The 17,322-nt window shown below is 38.4% G+C and overlaps 1 protein-coding gene across 1 annotated transcript; it reads left to right on the forward strand.

The window, feature by feature from the left end:
* Positions 1-8,637: 8,637 nt before the first annotated feature.
* th (tyrosine hydroxylase) lies at positions 8,638-15,717 on the forward strand (the record flags this gene model as incomplete). Its single annotated transcript, XM_083916225.1, has 14 exons — positions 8,638-8,721; positions 9,113-9,196; positions 9,305-9,508; positions 10,310-10,484; positions 10,606-10,694; positions 10,796-10,863; positions 10,978-11,028; positions 12,407-12,552; positions 12,805-12,940; positions 13,678-13,747; positions 13,832-13,888; positions 14,510-14,605; positions 14,734-14,867; positions 15,558-15,717. The coding sequence occupies 14 exons, from the start codon at positions 8,638-8,640 to the stop codon at positions 15,715-15,717; spliced, it is 1,554 nt and encodes a 517-aa protein (XP_083772351.1).
* Between the last annotated feature and the right edge of the window lie 1,605 nt (positions 15,718-17,322).

Below are 17,322 nucleotides of genomic sequence, written 5' to 3' on the forward strand. Positions count from 1 at the left end.
AAAGATCCTGACATTAAATTGGACTTTTTTCCATCGGTCCTTGCAGCCCGTAAGCCAGAAATAAACACATTTGTGCTATGGTGACCAGTTCTTTCTAAGACCACTTAAAGTGATGGAAATCATTGTTGAATTACTTAATTTTTTTCCTGCTGAGCATATCCGACATGACACACACAGTAGATATGTGGATGCATCCGGACCACAATCAGACTGATCAGATATGACATTTAGAAAAGCACAGATTGCTCGAGAAACAAAGAGCAAGAAAGAGGCGCACCACATGTAGCCTTAAGCACTACATACAGTATGGACCCGCCCGTAATGAACTGGTGAGTATTGTTAAATTCATCATCCCTTTTTAATTTGATGCCTCATTTGTCCTTTTTCTTAACCTCCTTGTTTCTTTATAATCATAACCTTCTGTTCCTTTTCTAAATGGGCCAAAGTGCACCATTGACAGGGATGATTTGTTTTTCTCAAGAGGAAAAGAAGAGCAGTTTAGTTATAGTCCTCGATATAGAAATCTTTAATCAACTTGCCCTGTTCAGTGATAATGGGATCACGTTAAAAGACATTTGCACATCGTGCGACTGTGTGTGTGTGTGTGAAGATGTAAAGTATGAATGGAAAGACTATTTTGTTGACATTCTGAACTGTGATGGGGTCGCAGCAGCCCGCTGGTAATGTTGGTAATGTGTTGCTGTGGTGTCACACCCACAGCTGTAGTTACCACCACAGCAGCGGCGTGATGGCAGCAGTCGACAAGGACCATTGAGCATCAGTTCCTCAACCACTCACCCACCCCAGGAACACTTTATGCCACCGCTGTCAAATTACAAATGTAGACGGAGGCATTGGAGGAGCACTCTGTGTGATTAGTCATTCCACTTGGCAGCTGTATTTTGACACATGCAAAAACAATCACAGTCATTGCCTGTCACAGATGCTCGGTCAAAAAGAGATAGAGGGAGGGAGGGAGACTTACATGGAATGAAAATACCTAAAACAATCAAGTTATAAACTGTGTTTGACCACTTTGAGATTGAAATCTTCATGGTTTAATGGCCAAGACTTCTCATATGTTCCTATTTTTTATACAAAATAATCACACTTTGGTTTGGAGCTTACATTTTAGCACATGATGCTTTTTCAATTATAAACTTAATTTTGGTTTAACAAACACAACCAACTACAGGGTGACAAATTAAAGGATAACATACATAAATGGTGTTAGTAAAGTGTGGGGTCACCACAAACCTTCAAACAGCTTCAATGTGTCTGTTCTTCAAGTTTTAAAACTCTACTAGAGATGAACACCATTCCTCCAAAAGATATTTTGTGAGTGTATTGATGATGGTGTTGGAGAACGTTGTCTTACATCAGTCCAAAGACATTCAGATGGTGTTGAACTGGGTTGGGTTCTGGTGACTTGAAAGTATAGTTTACAGTATCATTCATAATATATTGCACATATGTCTATTGTTATGTACCAAAACACCACGGCAAATTTTATTTTTTGTCAAAACCTATTTGGCAATAATCCTTTTTCTGATTCTGATATTCAGTGACCCCTCAGACTCTGTATGGATAGAGGCATATGCATCAATTCTATCACTTTTATACAGCAGTTAAAGGCACCTGTTGGCATTGCTGACCACTTTTTGGGTCCCAAATTTGTTTGCGGGCTACACAATAAGCCTTCCTGCCAATGGTTTCACAACAGGTGGTTGAAATGCACTACGAAATGCAGCACAGTGTCAGCAAAAGGCAAGGAAGAAGAAGACTGCTTGGATGTCAACATGGATCTAAGCAATGTAGGTGTCATAATGCATTAATATACATTAAGTCTGTGATTGTGATTCAATCAATGCAAAGCAAACAAGAGATCTCTAAGTCTTAGACGTGTGTGGTAGCTGTGATCCAAATCTGAGAGCATAGTACAATTTGATCTTAATATCAAGAGACAATCAATCACATATAATCAGACATCATATGGATAGTTTAAGAATCACCATTGAAAAGTTCCCTTTGCTTTAGCATTTAATTTTTATTATGTAACAGACATTTACGTACACACGCACACGCACACGCACACGCACACACACACACACACACACACGCGCACACACACACACACACACACACACACACACACACACACACACACACACACACACACACACACACACACACACACACACACACACACACACACACACACACACACACACACACACACACACACTCACAAGTCGTATTAGGCATGTATATATTATATCATTTTATAAATGTTTTCATGTGATTGCTGCATTTATGTTATTTGTCCACTATGCAAATTAACTTCCTCACGAAAAATAAAGTAATTTGATTGGAAGTTCGTGAGGACTGAGGAAGAGACTATTTACACACCAAGCACTACAAGATGATATGTTCATTTTGAGGCTGTTTACCCAACATTATTGAGATTAATAGGACATTTATTTTCTGTTTCCACTTCTCTTCATCAACTGGATGAGTCTAATGACCCCTGGAAAGGTGACCAGCATTGTTCAGTAGCGGGAGAGAGAAAAGAAATGTGGAGGATGACGTATAATAGCCCAGCTGGTCGCGTTAGCTGCAATTAGCCCTTCTGAAGTCCAACAATTATACATGGAAAAGCTGACACTCACAATGTCACAATGCTGCCGCTGAATCAATACATAATTGTAATAATTATCACCCTGGTGTCATTTGTGGCCACGTCTGACACTTGCAGAAAAGAAGATGGAATTGGATAAACACAGAGGGATGAATAGCAGAGAGATATTGTCTCTTCAAGTGCATCATTCTGAACAAAAGCTAGCCTCGATACCTCAATGAGAGGGGTAGACTTAGTGGTCATGATGAGTCAGCCTTGCTACATACGGCCGGAACTCCTCTGCAGCCGAGGTGCTGTACATCACACAAATAGTCAAGTAGGAGAGGGTGCATGTCGCAATCTGCTAAACCTTAAAATCTGATCATTTACACTAGAACTACTTGCACATTTGGGGCAGCAGGGCAGAGGTAACTAACTTGACTCGTCAGATGGTTTGTTTCACAGAACCATCTGAAAAGGCATTCGCTACATGTTCACAATCAGCAGGAACACTCATTAAAATATGCGATAGTTATAAGATCAATCTACTGTATATGGTGGAATAGTAACATTAGAATGTGCTAGAGGACACCAAATTTGTAACCTGACTCCACCAGATGGATTGATTCGCATAATTCGCATTTGCTCTGCATATCTATCCGGGAACTCTTGTTGGAGCGTATGACTTACTAACAGAGTGTCGAGGCAAAGTAAACAACATGTCTGTAAAGGATATTTGCTGTTTGTGTAACATGAATTTACGGAAAAAAGGCACAATTTCAGGTGCCCGGTCCATATTTCAAAAGGAGAAAAAAGGTTTAGCGAGGCTAGCTCCATAGCTGTGCTCATCTCATCCGCGGAAGCCACCGTTGTTTACACTGAACAGTCGCTTCTCGTTGCGTCACACTTTGAGCCGCTCAAAATCAACACTGATTGGTTCGGTCACTTGGGCCACCTTCCCCAAATTTTCTCTGCTGCAGGTTACCAGACTGATCTGCGAGTAAAATACAATGGTTATCTTGTAAAGCCCAAATTTGGTAGCCTCGCAAGACCATCCTGATCTCACAAGTATACCAAATTTGGGCTTTACCAGATAATTATTTTTTTTCCCAAGGGGGCATGCCCCAGACCCACCTAGCTGGCTACCCCACTCCAAATATTTTCAGCTCCCCCTCCCAGATAATAGTTCCAACATCCCTGGTTGACAAATGTTTTAACTGTTAGCTGTAAGGTAAGCTAGTTCACGGCTACCAACGTCTTGGGCAGTTGTAACATGAAATAAATGCTACAACCGTACCCTAAGCAACATTTTAGTTGTATTGAGATTTATGTAATTTTCCTATCTGAACATTAGTGCTAATAAACAAATATGGAGATACAATAATTTGGATGAAAAGTTTTGACTCTCCATCTCTATCTAATCCTTCCCCTGGGACAGATGTCAAATGTATCTCATTATTCATATGTTCAATTTTTGAAGGAGGTGCACGTTTGCAAATTTAGTTCAGTTTTGTAATTATTGTCTAATGTTAGTGTAAGACGCATACATACTCGCGTTCAATTATTGAAGCTAACGCATGTTAAAACATTTTGTTCAGTTTTGTTATTGCATTTTCTTCTTGTGTTACGGATGTTTGAGCTACACAATTTAATAGCAGAAATGTCAAACAGTTTGTATGACAATTTGAAGACACTGACATGAAAGAGCTCCAAGACACAGACAGAAATGTCAAAAATGTTACAACCCCCAACATATAGTAGGTCTCCCATACTATATGTTATGGTAATAGTAGCGAAAACCCCAGTGCAGAAACTTCAGGAATTATAACACTATGTCCTACTAATAAATCTTACTGTGAAAGTGATCTAATTCAACAAACTTTATTCAGCAGTGAGACACTAAAACCTCAGATCTTTAGCGACCCTATACCTTTTTAGAGGAAAACATTAGAAAAACAATGCCTTTCCTCATTTTTTACTTTTTGAGACCAGAACATAGAATACCAGGGAGTTGAGAGTTTAATTGAACAAAATAAGATAATTAGACAGATTAATTAGAGTTTACTATAGTCCTAGGATGCCACAGACCCATGGTATCCATTTTAATGTTAATCATTAGTTCCTTTAATTAAAAAAAGAAACCCACACCAGGTGGTCTATGTCAGGTTGGGCATAGTTGGGTTAGGTATATTAGCAACTCCACATGAGAGTTCCAGATTATGTCCTGTATAGCCTCTCAAAGCACAAACAATAGACATTGGAAAACTTTATTATTCAGACATTAATCTGCAAGTATTATCAACATACATGCCCACACTAGACTGCGTCTCTGCTCTTTATCATCAAGGTTTAAAATACTACATGCTGTACGTCTGAGCCTGGCTTTCATTGGCAGAGAGAGCAAAAAAAGTGAAGGACACAGAAGATCTAGGAAGCTTTCTCTCATAGGCTGTGGTTTTGATAAACTAGGCTTGCAGGAAAGCAGGCACTTGGAGGGAGGAGAGGGAGTGATATCAGTTTATCTTGATCATGAATCAGCCTGTAGCTCTGCTGTCCTTCCACAGACAAACAAAATCTGGTTGAAGTTAAATAAACCTGTGTTGCTGTACAATCATTGCGTCTCTTTCGGTTTGGAATGAAAGATTTGGTTTATATTTTCTGTTTTTTCCTGGAAACACTTCCTCAAGTTTGTTATTTTTTTAGTTACAGATGTATTTTTAAATGGCCAATGTTTTTGGGCTGTTTTAATAATTTGTGAATTATTATGGCAGCAAGTAATCCAACATGTTGTTATCATATAAAACAATCAGATGAGTCATTTGTAATATTTCTAATTGCTTTAAAATGATAAAGAAAACTTATTGAAAGACATGGATGGAACAAACCATAGCATGTAAAATTGTTCCTATCTCTGAATAAATGTCAGGCTTCTGCCTGTTGTTCTTTCATGTCACTTTCATAAAAAGGTCAAGATATAGAAAAAACATAACAAAGCCTAATTTCTAGAGAGATATCAATGTTCAATGCAGAAAACAAGGTGGAGAGGTGGTTTCCATCTCATTGTCTCTTTGCTTTATCTTTCCTTCTTTATACTCACTCTGTCATCCCCCAATAAAGGACGGAACTGCGGTTGTCTGTGCCCGAGGCTACAGCAGTGCTCTTTAGCATTTTCAGTCTGTGTTCAGGTTGGGGGAAGAGTCACACTGGTGCCTACTTGGCTTCTCTGCATGCAAGGTTGCTGCTGTGGCAGCATGTGGCCAGAGATCCACAGATAATCCCTTTACTTCTGTTAGCCTGTGGGCACCGTACATCACTTCACAATCATGTTAACCACCAGCGTCCTCAGCCTAAGCGCTACAAATTCACTTGATGTGCTTTTTGCTGAGGTAAGAAACAGACACAGTGGCCCGAAAAGGAAAACAACACGTTATTCTCTCTTTAATTGGGTGTGTGTGTGTGTGTGTGTGTTTCCCACAAACCAAATCTAATTTTCGAAGACCTGTGGAGATTGTATTGAGCTGATAAAGTGACTTCATTTTCCACAGTTTACGTTTCTCTGGTCTAACTTTCATGTAAAGCCCTGAGGTCAAAGCGTTGATTATTGTCTAAAGATGAAGAGTGGATCCAACTGGTGGTTACTACACAACTTCACCTTACTGATGTAAATAAAGAGTACATTTGCAAGATCAGATAAAAGCCATTCTCAGAGTGAATACGCCAACACCAATGTGATTGATTTTCCCTTTAAGTGCACAATAAAAAATATTTATGAACATTAACCCATAAGAACCCGGACCCATTTCTCCTTAAAGGAAAAATATGGGGGATATAACACAGACCAAGTGGACCACAAAGAACACATTTCTGAAGTTTTTTTTCAAATACTACCCCTAATGTCAAAGATCTGTGATGTGACAAATATGTCACAGTGGGCGTTTATGGTAAATGTATTCCTTAATTGAAAATGAATCAACATGACAGTTTTTCTACTTAGTAACATGCATTTGCATTTTTTTTTGCATTTCAACAACATGGAAACATTCTGTTTAACAACAAATCATTTATGAAGACTGTTTTTCGTCACAAAATGCGCATTCTGAATAGAACCGCATAACATATCTCATAAAGGCAATCACATAACATTGCCTCATTGGAGCACCTCTCAACAAGCTACTGTATCCGTAGAAACCTAAACAACAGACTTATGTACTTGGGAACACAAACATAGTGCAACAGACCAAAACATGCTGAAGGGAAACAAAACCTTTGTATTATCAGCACCATGTTTGAACCATGTTTCTCAGTTCTTACATATGTTAGGCATCTTCTGCAGTTTAGCCTTATGGTAAGATTTGAAAAAATTTCAATCAGTAACTCGAGCATGTCAGGTGTTATGAACTTTCTGAAATACTCCAGGAGAGAAAGAGGATTGTCTGGAGCGATGACACTTGGTCCTTTGAATGTGGACTCAGGGACATCAAAAGATTTCTTTCTCCAAGAAAACTGTTTTTTTCCATCAACAGTTGTGTTTGGTTGTGGCACTTCATCTACATCACTTGATTCACTAGAGTCTGAATCGCCACACTCATCCCTCTCCATTTCTTTTTTGTTGGGAGTGTAATCAGGGTCCTCATCCAAGCTATCGTCGTCACAGCCTTCAAATTCACTGTCATCTCCCATGATGATCTCAAGTGCATTCTCAACAGTGTAGTGCTTATTATCAGTCATACTACAAATCAATTAAAAAATTTGCCTTCTACATTCAAATGGGACCAGCATAGGACAGTGAATTGTGTTTGTTTTATTTACTGATATGCAAAAATAGTTTTGTAATATATTTGATCAATAACATAATAATTTATCATTATTTTTTAATTATATGTGTTCAACTGTACTTTGAATTGCACAAAATAACATATATTAATTCAAAATAATTTAAACAGTGTAGCTAAATTGAGCGGCTTATTAGCATTCTTGTTATTGTGACAAATATGTCACATCAAAATTTCCAAGAATATTTTAAGGATAACACCCGATGTGACGTATATGTCACAGCGATATTTTCGTAACTTGTTCTACATTAATTTGTTCATGAAATATGGTCAAACTAAGTTAAATGTAATACAGGACACCTTATTAACGCATAACAATTGTTCAATTGGTTTTAACTCACCTTTAGTTACAAAAAAAATGATTTTTAAAATGAGCTAGGTCCTTCACTTGCATGCAGTCAAAATGCAATTTTTGGGAAGTCACTTCCTGTCACAGTCACATGACTGTCACATTACCACCACACCAGGACGTTGAGAATCATCAAGTCACTTAGGGACTTAATGAGTAAAAGTCAACAAAAAAGCTGTATAAGGAAGATTTTAGGACATTCAAAGTGTGTGTTACAAGGGTGTCACCATGGGTCACCATGGGTTAAAACATGAATTGATTTATCTTATCAAAACCACTCAAAAACAGTGTGATTGAAATGATCTGGATCGTACACGCAAAACATGATTTAGGAAAATAAATAAAACCAGAGGTATATGTTTTTGCAAATGAGTCCTTCAAATATTAATCAAATAAAATAAATTGTATTGTATAAGATAGATACTGTAAATAACTTTAATTGAAATGTATCAGAATAAAACATCAATCAGAGCGAAAACCTTAAAATACAGTGTATTTGAATTTGTTAAAAAATGTTGTACAAGAACACTGAAAATTTGGCAAACATGAGGACGACGATGTTCGTGTGGCTTTACAGAAGCTCATGTTAGTGTACAGACGGCTCCACGTTGGGATGTGTCTCATAGATTCTGCGCATTGATTGATTACAATTAGCGTATTTGACGTCAGAAAAGGCAAACAAATAGCCCCATAAAAAGAGGGACCTGTCTGGAAAAAAGGAAAAGTTCTGGGCGCACGGCACAGCCTGAGAGGTCTAGAGAAAGTCTAAACTTCACTACTACTTCAGTCAGACTTTGACACGCAAACATAGACAACACAGAAGACTTCTGCACCTAAAGATGCCCCTTTCAAGCAGCTCCACGTCCTCCACGAAGAGCATTCGCAGAGCAGCATCCGAGCTGGAGAGATCTGACTCCATCACGGTAAGAAATATCGAATTTAAATGAGCCTAAGTGTATTTATTATTATTATTATTATTATTATTATTATTATTATTATTATTATTATTATTATTATCATCACTATTATTATTATTATTATTATTAATAATAATAATAATAATTCTTTTTTTTTTTACTTCAGCTACAACCAACAACCTGCAATTGTGTTATCAGCGATAAGTCTAAATGTTATATCCAGAGGATCACCAAAAACTGTTGTATTGCGCGCAGAGTGCTTGGCGAGGTGACCATTACGCAGCGGCGATGCCTGATGAGCACTATATTATACTGAAAGAAAAACATGTAGCAATTAACAGCTAACATCAGCTAAAATGTGTGCTGTGGCAACTACTCAGTCTTAGCTGTGTCGTAGGTTTACCTTGACTGCATTGCTGTTCTAATGCGCATTTGGAGATGTAAGGCGCTCCCATCAAATATCCAAAAAGATATCCAACAGGTAAGACAATCCCAGCAGTGTCCCCACTCTGCTGCTGTGGCTGCGTGCTCTGACAGTTAAATCAGAACATATACAGTTCGCAATACTTCGTTTTCTCTTTTGGGACAGTCTCAAAGATTCATCGGTAGACGACAAAGCTTGATCGAGGACGCGCGCAAGGAGAGGGAAGCCGCCGCTGCAGCGGCAGAGGCTGCAGAGGCCAGTGAGCAGATAGTGTTTGAGGAGGACAATGGGAAAGCGCTGCTCAACCTCTTCTTCACTTTAAGAAGCTCCAAGATACCTGCACTGTCGCGGACACTCAAAGTTTTCGAGGTATGGCAATACTACTTGTTAGGTTCCAACAATGCATTTATGTATTTGAAAGCAACATTTTGGCAAAAAAAGGGTGTGCGGGGTACCACTCTAATAAGGCACGCTTTATTAAGCTTTTATTAGTAGTAACTCAGGACTTAATGAATACTTCATAAGGCATGTAAAAATGTTTTATTGATCAATTTTAAAGAATGAGATCATTTATAAAGTCTATTGTTGGTGTCAATGTTATTTATGTGGAAGAAAGAAAGCAGTTCTAAATGTATATTCATAAATGCATTCTTAATAACTCAGAACATAGATAGATAGATAGATACATGCATACATGCATACATACATACATACATACATACATACATACATACATACATACATACATACATACGTACATACATACAAATATTAAATTATTATTAGGTTATAATTATCTTTATGAAGGATGCCGAATTAGAAAGTGTTGCCAACAAAGGTACATTATAAAGCATATGTGTCACTAACAAACATGCAAGTGCTTCTCATTTACTGGACAGTGAAATCCTAATAATTTATGACTTCTATTTACTTCTAAAGCTTATTGTAGTAATGACTTCACAACATATTAACAAAGAATAAAATATTGTAGATATGAGATAATAAATAGCACAGATTAAAAGCAGAGAATCTGAGCAATAGAAGTACAATATATATATATATGTAGTATAATACAATAACAATAAAATACAATCAACAAGTGTGCAAAACATCATCAGCAGTCCACTGCATAATTGCATCCCGCCTTTGTCATACTGTACTGTATTTTAGACATTTGAAGCTAAGATTCAACATTTGGAGACGAGACCATCCCGGAAACTCAAGGACAGCCTGGAAGGCCTGGAGTACTTTGTTCGCTGTGAGGTGCACCTCTCAGACGTCAGCACTCTTATCAGCTCCATCAAGAGGAACGCAGAGGATGTTAAAACCACCAAAGAAGTCAAATGTAACACCCTTTTGCTGCTTCTATAAAACTGGAAACATTAGATATTTTGCAGAAGTAAATAAAAAAAAAAGAAAAACATCAGTGAATTGAATGTGTCGATCTGTTTCCTTTTCCATACCAGTTCATTGGTTCCCAAAGAAAATAGCAGATTTGGACAAATGTCATCATCTGGTCACAAAATTTGATCCAGACATGGATCAAGACCATCCTGTAAGTAACATCTTTTACTGTACGAGGCCAGTAATGTTGTTGGACCAGTATGTCATGATACAGAAAATGTGATCAGTGTTTCATATATTTGATTTAAACAGGGCTACACAGATCCTGCTTACAGACAGAGGAGGAAAATGATTGGAGACATCGCATACAGATACAGACAGTGAGATACGGTCTTTTTCCCGAATGCAGCACAGACACGCGGACAAAAAAAGAACAGACAAAAAACTGACACTTGATTATTTCTGATACATGTGTACGTCCTTTTTTTTCTCAGTGGGCAGTCGATTCCCAGAGTGGAATACACAGAGGAGGAGATAGGCACATGGTAAGGGAAGGCTCATCTAAAAAAATATTCCATGTGAAATTTACACTGAATACAAATCGGCGCTTGTTTTTCACATATGCAGTGTGTCCTTCCGGCTGTTTCCCTAACAGAGGATTGTTGTCCCCATTTACCACCCACTGAGCCCGTTTCATAGTATTTGAGAAAATTGCATATTATTTGTCTTATTTAGGTATTTTTGTTGAATTAGTTACAGTCGAAGGGTACTATCTAAGCAGTTGATGTTCCAGCTTGAGCTTATCTGAGCACAACATTCATCAGGGAGCTGTGAACACATGCCTTAACATGAATCATTTACAAGCCAATGGGTGTTGTTCATTTAGCTTGGAGAGAAAGAAAATTAATCTCTAAAGATTTATGATGAAAGTGTTTGGAAAGCAATATTCATCAACGAGTCAAACCAAAGTGCTTTACATAAAACTTCCAAAGGCATTTAGACACATAATATAAATATAAAATAATTCAGTTAACTAGAAGATAAAGATAAACTAGATTTAAATCAAACTAATTACGCAAAATAATAAAAATAACAGCGCAGAGCAAGGTATTAATTAACAGTCCCAAATCTAATTTTAAAGGTCTCGTATCTCGTTATTTTCAGGTTCATACTTTTGTATTTTGGGTTTCCACTGGAACATGTTTACATGCTGTAATGTTCAAAAAACACATTATGTCTGTCTGAATATCCCTGTATTCACCCACTAAAACCATGGGTGTCAAACTGATCCAGTAAAGGGCTGTGTGGCTGCAGGTTTTCATTCCAACCAAGCAAGAACACACCTGACTCGACTTACTCAATCACCTGAACTGTCTTCACACTGTTGATTTGTTGGACCAGGTGTGTTTTTAATTGGTTGGAATGAAAACCTGCAGCCACACGGCCCTTACCTGGATCAGTTTGCTACCCATGCACTAAAACGCTCTGTTTTAGCGTCTGTCTCTTTAAGACCCTCTCCTGAAAAAGCCCAGTCTGCTCCGATTGGTCAGTGTTTCTGGGTTTTCCCTATCTGTGCTCCCAGAGTGTAACGGCACTGTAGCAGCTATTTCTACCTTTAAACAGAGTAGTTGTGACATCACAACCGTACAGAAGTCCTGCCGGCTCGTTTCAAGGCACAGTTTCTGAATACAGACTGTCTTAATTTATCTCTGGATTGAGCATTTTGATACTTTCACAGTATTACCAAACACCTAGACCTAGACTATATGGGACCTTTAACATATTTACAGTGGATTTTATAGGGTACCTAATTCATTGTTGCAACACCTCAAATAAGGATATCCAAATTGTTTTGTGTTTGAGAAGCTATTGTTTTAAACAATAACACAATCTGAATTTTTATGTAATCATATCCCTAATTAGGAGGGAAGTCTACTCAACTCTGAGGGACTTGTATATCACCCATGCCTGCACTGAGTACCTGGAGGCCCTCCTTCTGCTGGAAAGGCATTGTGGGTACGGTCCAGACAACATTCCCCAGCTGGAAGACGTGTCATGCTTCCTCAGAGGTAAAGATGGGATAAGAAATGATGACAATGTTTAGTGAATACGCTTTCCATAAACCCAGAGTTTGATTCTTTCTCTCTTTCTCTTTATCTTCCCCTGAACAAACACACACACACACACACACACACACACACACACACACACACACACACACACACACACACACACACACACACACACACACACACACACACACACACACACACACACACACACACACACACACACACACACACACACATGCACACATACAGAACATACAGGGTTCCTGCTGCGTCCAGTGGCAGGTCTGCTCTCAGCCAGAGACTTCCTGGCCAGCTTGGCATTTCGGGTGTTCCAGTGCACCCAGTACATCCGACACTCCTCCTCCCCTATGCACTCCCCAGAGCCGTGAGTATGACTCTGGGGACTCCTCTTGCTTTGCTTATCGCATCAAATCCCATTGCCTTTAAAATCTCCAGTATGTGCTATAAATGTGTCAGCAATAACGTTAAGTCAACCTCTATAAACCTCAGATCCTTCAATCTCTACTGTTGTTGTCCCTTAATTCAGCTTAATAATGAAACTATATTAGAATGTCATTTTGATCCAAACATGTTGCCCACAAAGTGAGAGGGTAAAGCAAACACATACACAGAATTTGTGAAAATTAGCAAAAATACAAGGCACATAGATTAACAACCAGTTATACTGATAAGACATGTAGATCAAGTTAAAATATACTCTTTGGTTAAGAAAAAATGATGAAGGAAAAATGGTATTTCAGTTGGTAAAAGTTAGAAAAATGAATAAAATAAATTAGAATTGAAATTTAAAAAGCTACCCAAGAAGTTATCTTCCAGTTCTCCATTTGCAATGTTTAATAAGCTTACTTTAGGAAGGAAGGAAGTCTTTCTGGGACACATTTAAGTTTGTTTTCCAGTTTCTGTTCAGTCTGTTAAAACAAACAATCTTTTATCTTCACTTCTCTTGTTTCCACAGGATTGTTTTTCACTCTGTAATAATTGTTTTGTAATGCAACCAGACTGAATTGCCAGTTTGGGATCTCAAAGCCTGTATTTAGTTAAATGTATCTGAGGCCTTTTTTTAATTTGGATCAAATATGGTCCCAATTTCTTTCTCTTCAGTGACTGTGTCCATGAGCTGCTGGGCCACGTGCCCATGCTGGTTGACCGCACTTTTGCCCAATTTTCACAGGTGAGTGTTTGGAGGGCCTAACGGACTTATTTGCCAACATGTGTTGTTATGTTTAGATAACAATTTGTTGATTATTTGCTGCAGAACCTTGGTCTGGCATCACTTGGGGCTTCGGATGAAGATATTGAGAAATTGTCCACAGTAAGACACCAGTCCTTCAACAGTACTTAGGGATGATACAAAAAGGACTGAGGTGGAGAGAGGGGCTGAACCTTAGGTTTGACCCTCCCCGGTGTTATTAATATTTGCTTTGAACCCTCCCCTCAACATAGAAATAAGTGAGAACAATATACCTCAACTCAGCCCCTTGCTGGCTTGGGAAAAATTGATGGACAATTTGGAGAGAAAATGTCCACTGCTGTTTCTCAAAACTGAAATTATGGCTCTACCAGCTACTAGATAGAAATTCAATGTAAAATAAATTCCTGATAAAGAGACATGATTGGCCTCTTCGTTTGGCAAAATCGTATTGGCAAAATACACCTTCACTTCAAGTACCGTAATATTTTGATTAAACCATTCAGTCTTTTGCTTTTCTGTAAATCTCACAACAAATAAATACAAATAAATAAATATATGGGGGGGGGGACTCCTACCGTGAATCTGCCAGATGGCCAAAACAAATATGAAACTCTGAGCCCACCTCCCGCTCTGATCATTTTTGTACAGTCCCTTATCTAAAACCTGACATAGATGATGAACTGATTGTCTACTCCAGTAGTCTTATATTTCTCAGTGACTCTCTTGTGTTTCCCCAATCAGCTATACTGGTTCACTGTCGAGTATGGCTTATGTAAACAGAATGGGGAGGTGAGGGCCTACGGCGCTGGACTGCTGTCCTCTTATGGAGAGCTTGTGGTGGGTTCCAACATCTTTTCTCTGCTCCCTGCTTGAAAATGCAATGTTTCCCTGTTTTCAAAACTACAACAATCACAGCCAACTGAGCCGCTAGCCAATACTGCATCTTCTTTTTAACTTTAATACAGCACTCACTGTCTGATGAACCAGAGACAAGAGAGTTTGAACCAGAGGCTGCAGCAGTGCAGCCCTATCAAGACCAGACGTACCAGCCTGTCTACTTCGTTTCCGAGAGTTTCTCAGATGCCAAGGAGAAATTCAGGTACTGAACCATTTGTGCTTTTTTGTTTAGACCCACATGCAAGTACACAAGAACATACAGAAACTGAGATAAGAAGAAAACAAGAAAAAAAGAGGGGGAGTTATTCAAGGACAAGGTCAGAGAACAGCCAGCCAACCCCTGAGGCATCAAACTTTAGTGGGTCAGCCATAGCAGCCAGAAAACAGCTGTTACTAATGTAGTCTTTCTTACCAAGGCAAAATGCTTCAGTTTTATTTGGCAACCAGATCAAATGTTGCCATTACTACTTGTTTTGCAAGTAGCTTTAGTGAGTGTTTTGACAGCATCTGGTCTCTGATATAGTGCATGACATCCCTGACACACTGGATGGAAAACATCAGCATGGGAATGTTTGTAAAAGCATAGTTAATATGAAACAGTACATTATAAATGTTGGTACAGTGCGATACAGATATACTTAGTGTGGTGGTGATAAAATAAGCAGTATAATCCACTCTTTATTTATCAAATATGCATAAACAACAGGACAAACTACAATGGGGGCAACTTTTTCTAGTCAGCTAAAGGCAAGTTTCCACTGGCCAAGTAAAATATTTAGGGCTAAAATTCTCAGGCAGGGCAGCTGTAATGCATACATCCATAAAGAGCTCAAAGTTCACCTCACCTTTGGCCTGTTTAGGTCTTACATTTTTGTTTTATATCTTTGACAAGGAGGTACGTGGCCGGTATCAAGCGTCCCTTCTCGGTGAAGTTCGATCCGTACACCAGCAGCATTGAGGTGCTGGACAACCCGCTGAAGATCCAAGGAGGATTGGAGGGTGTGAAGGACGAGCTCAAGATGCTGACAGATGCCCTCAGTGTTTTGTCATGATGATGCCCCCAGTCTGCGACCGCCCTGCTTTTTCTCTGCTTTTTCTCTGCTGCGCTGTGAGACGTCCGACGTGTGATCAAGACCAATGTGCTCATCTTTCTGTGCTGTACCTCCAGTATGATGCTGCTTCTGATAGGTTGTGTGCTTGCTGTCGCTGGCTGGTTGACCGACAATATTGCAACCATTAAAAACCTCAAAATGCAGCACAGGCAAAGTTTCCAAAGATGTTTGAACACCTCGCTGGGTACAGATCCATTTGTGAAAGGATGGGGTTTTACTGCAAAATGTGTTGTTTGAGAAATATGTCTTAGTCTGAACCAAATCAAATGAAAATGAATGTATTTAAAGATGATAAAATGGGTATGGTATAACAATTTTAAAATCAAAGAAACAGTGGTAAAATAAGTGTGCATTAAAATTATATTTGTTCTATTTAAATAAAATAGTTATCTCTGCTGTGTTAAAGGCTATATTTTCCAAATATGTCAATTTAGTATTTGAGTATTACCTCTAAATTTGCTGATTAATGCTGTTTTGTCTTGCAGTGTGTATGCATAATAAAATAAATAAATTAAAAAAACCTTCCATGATATTTAGTCTATACTGCTGGTTATGGCCATATTACTATGGAGTAAAAATAATCTATAAAACAATAAAGAATTGCAAATTAACTTTTGTTGTCATCTCCACACTTCATAGGTGTTTTGGTGTGGCAGCTCTTGGTGAATAAATAAATACATAAATAAATAAACATATTATGTTAATTTTTTGATAATCTGTTCATCTCATGTCTCACAAATAGAAATAAATCCTACAAACTAGCATTTAATGATGCTTTGCTACATACTAGTTGGCATTTGTTTGCCACAAGAGGGGGCAGTCCAGCAGGGTGTGACTGCCTCATCTTAAAGTCACTGATGATTCTTATTAAGCCTATTTAAAAAAATAAATGTTTGTAAAGCTCTCCTCCTCTGACCACAATGGGCTCATTTGTAGTATTATTACACGTTAAAAACATTTTTTTTATTTTAATTCAATAAATTATTTATTAGCATTTCTTTTTAAAGTGCTGCATAGCCAACACCTAAATGAACAAAGACACCTAAATGAAAAAAGACACCTAAATGAATGGTACAAGCTTACATTCGCCACTGGTCCATATTATATGTGGTATTTGGGATAACAGAGAAACTGTATTATCTATATGAATATTGCTGAGACAATAAATAATGTTCAATTCAATTTTTAAAGGGACAAACCTGGGTGATATGGCCCGCAAAAAGCTCCTATTGGTTAGGTAAGATGTTGTTATATCATTGGGCAGCTGCCCAGCGCTCACTGATGAACTCCAACCTTATAAAAGCTGCGAGACAAACAAACGAAGTTCACTCCTCTGACCACTAGGTGTCAGTCTGAAGACATGTCCGGATCCTTACCTTCTGCAGAAGTCCCATTTATATAAGGGAACCCTCATACAGTTCTATAAAGGAAAGCAAACTTTGGAGCTGGATGTATGCAGCCACTTGTCTGTTGTGAAAGCGCATGTGCAACATCTGGATGAACAGTGTTTGAACGATGCACTGATTTGCTTTTGTGTGTGTGTGT

This window comes from Echiichthys vipera (genome assembly GCF_963691815.1).
Source record: "Echiichthys vipera genome assembly, chromosome: 7".
NCBI classification, from domain to species: Eukaryota; Metazoa; Chordata; class Actinopteri; order Perciformes; family Trachinidae; genus Echiichthys; species Echiichthys vipera.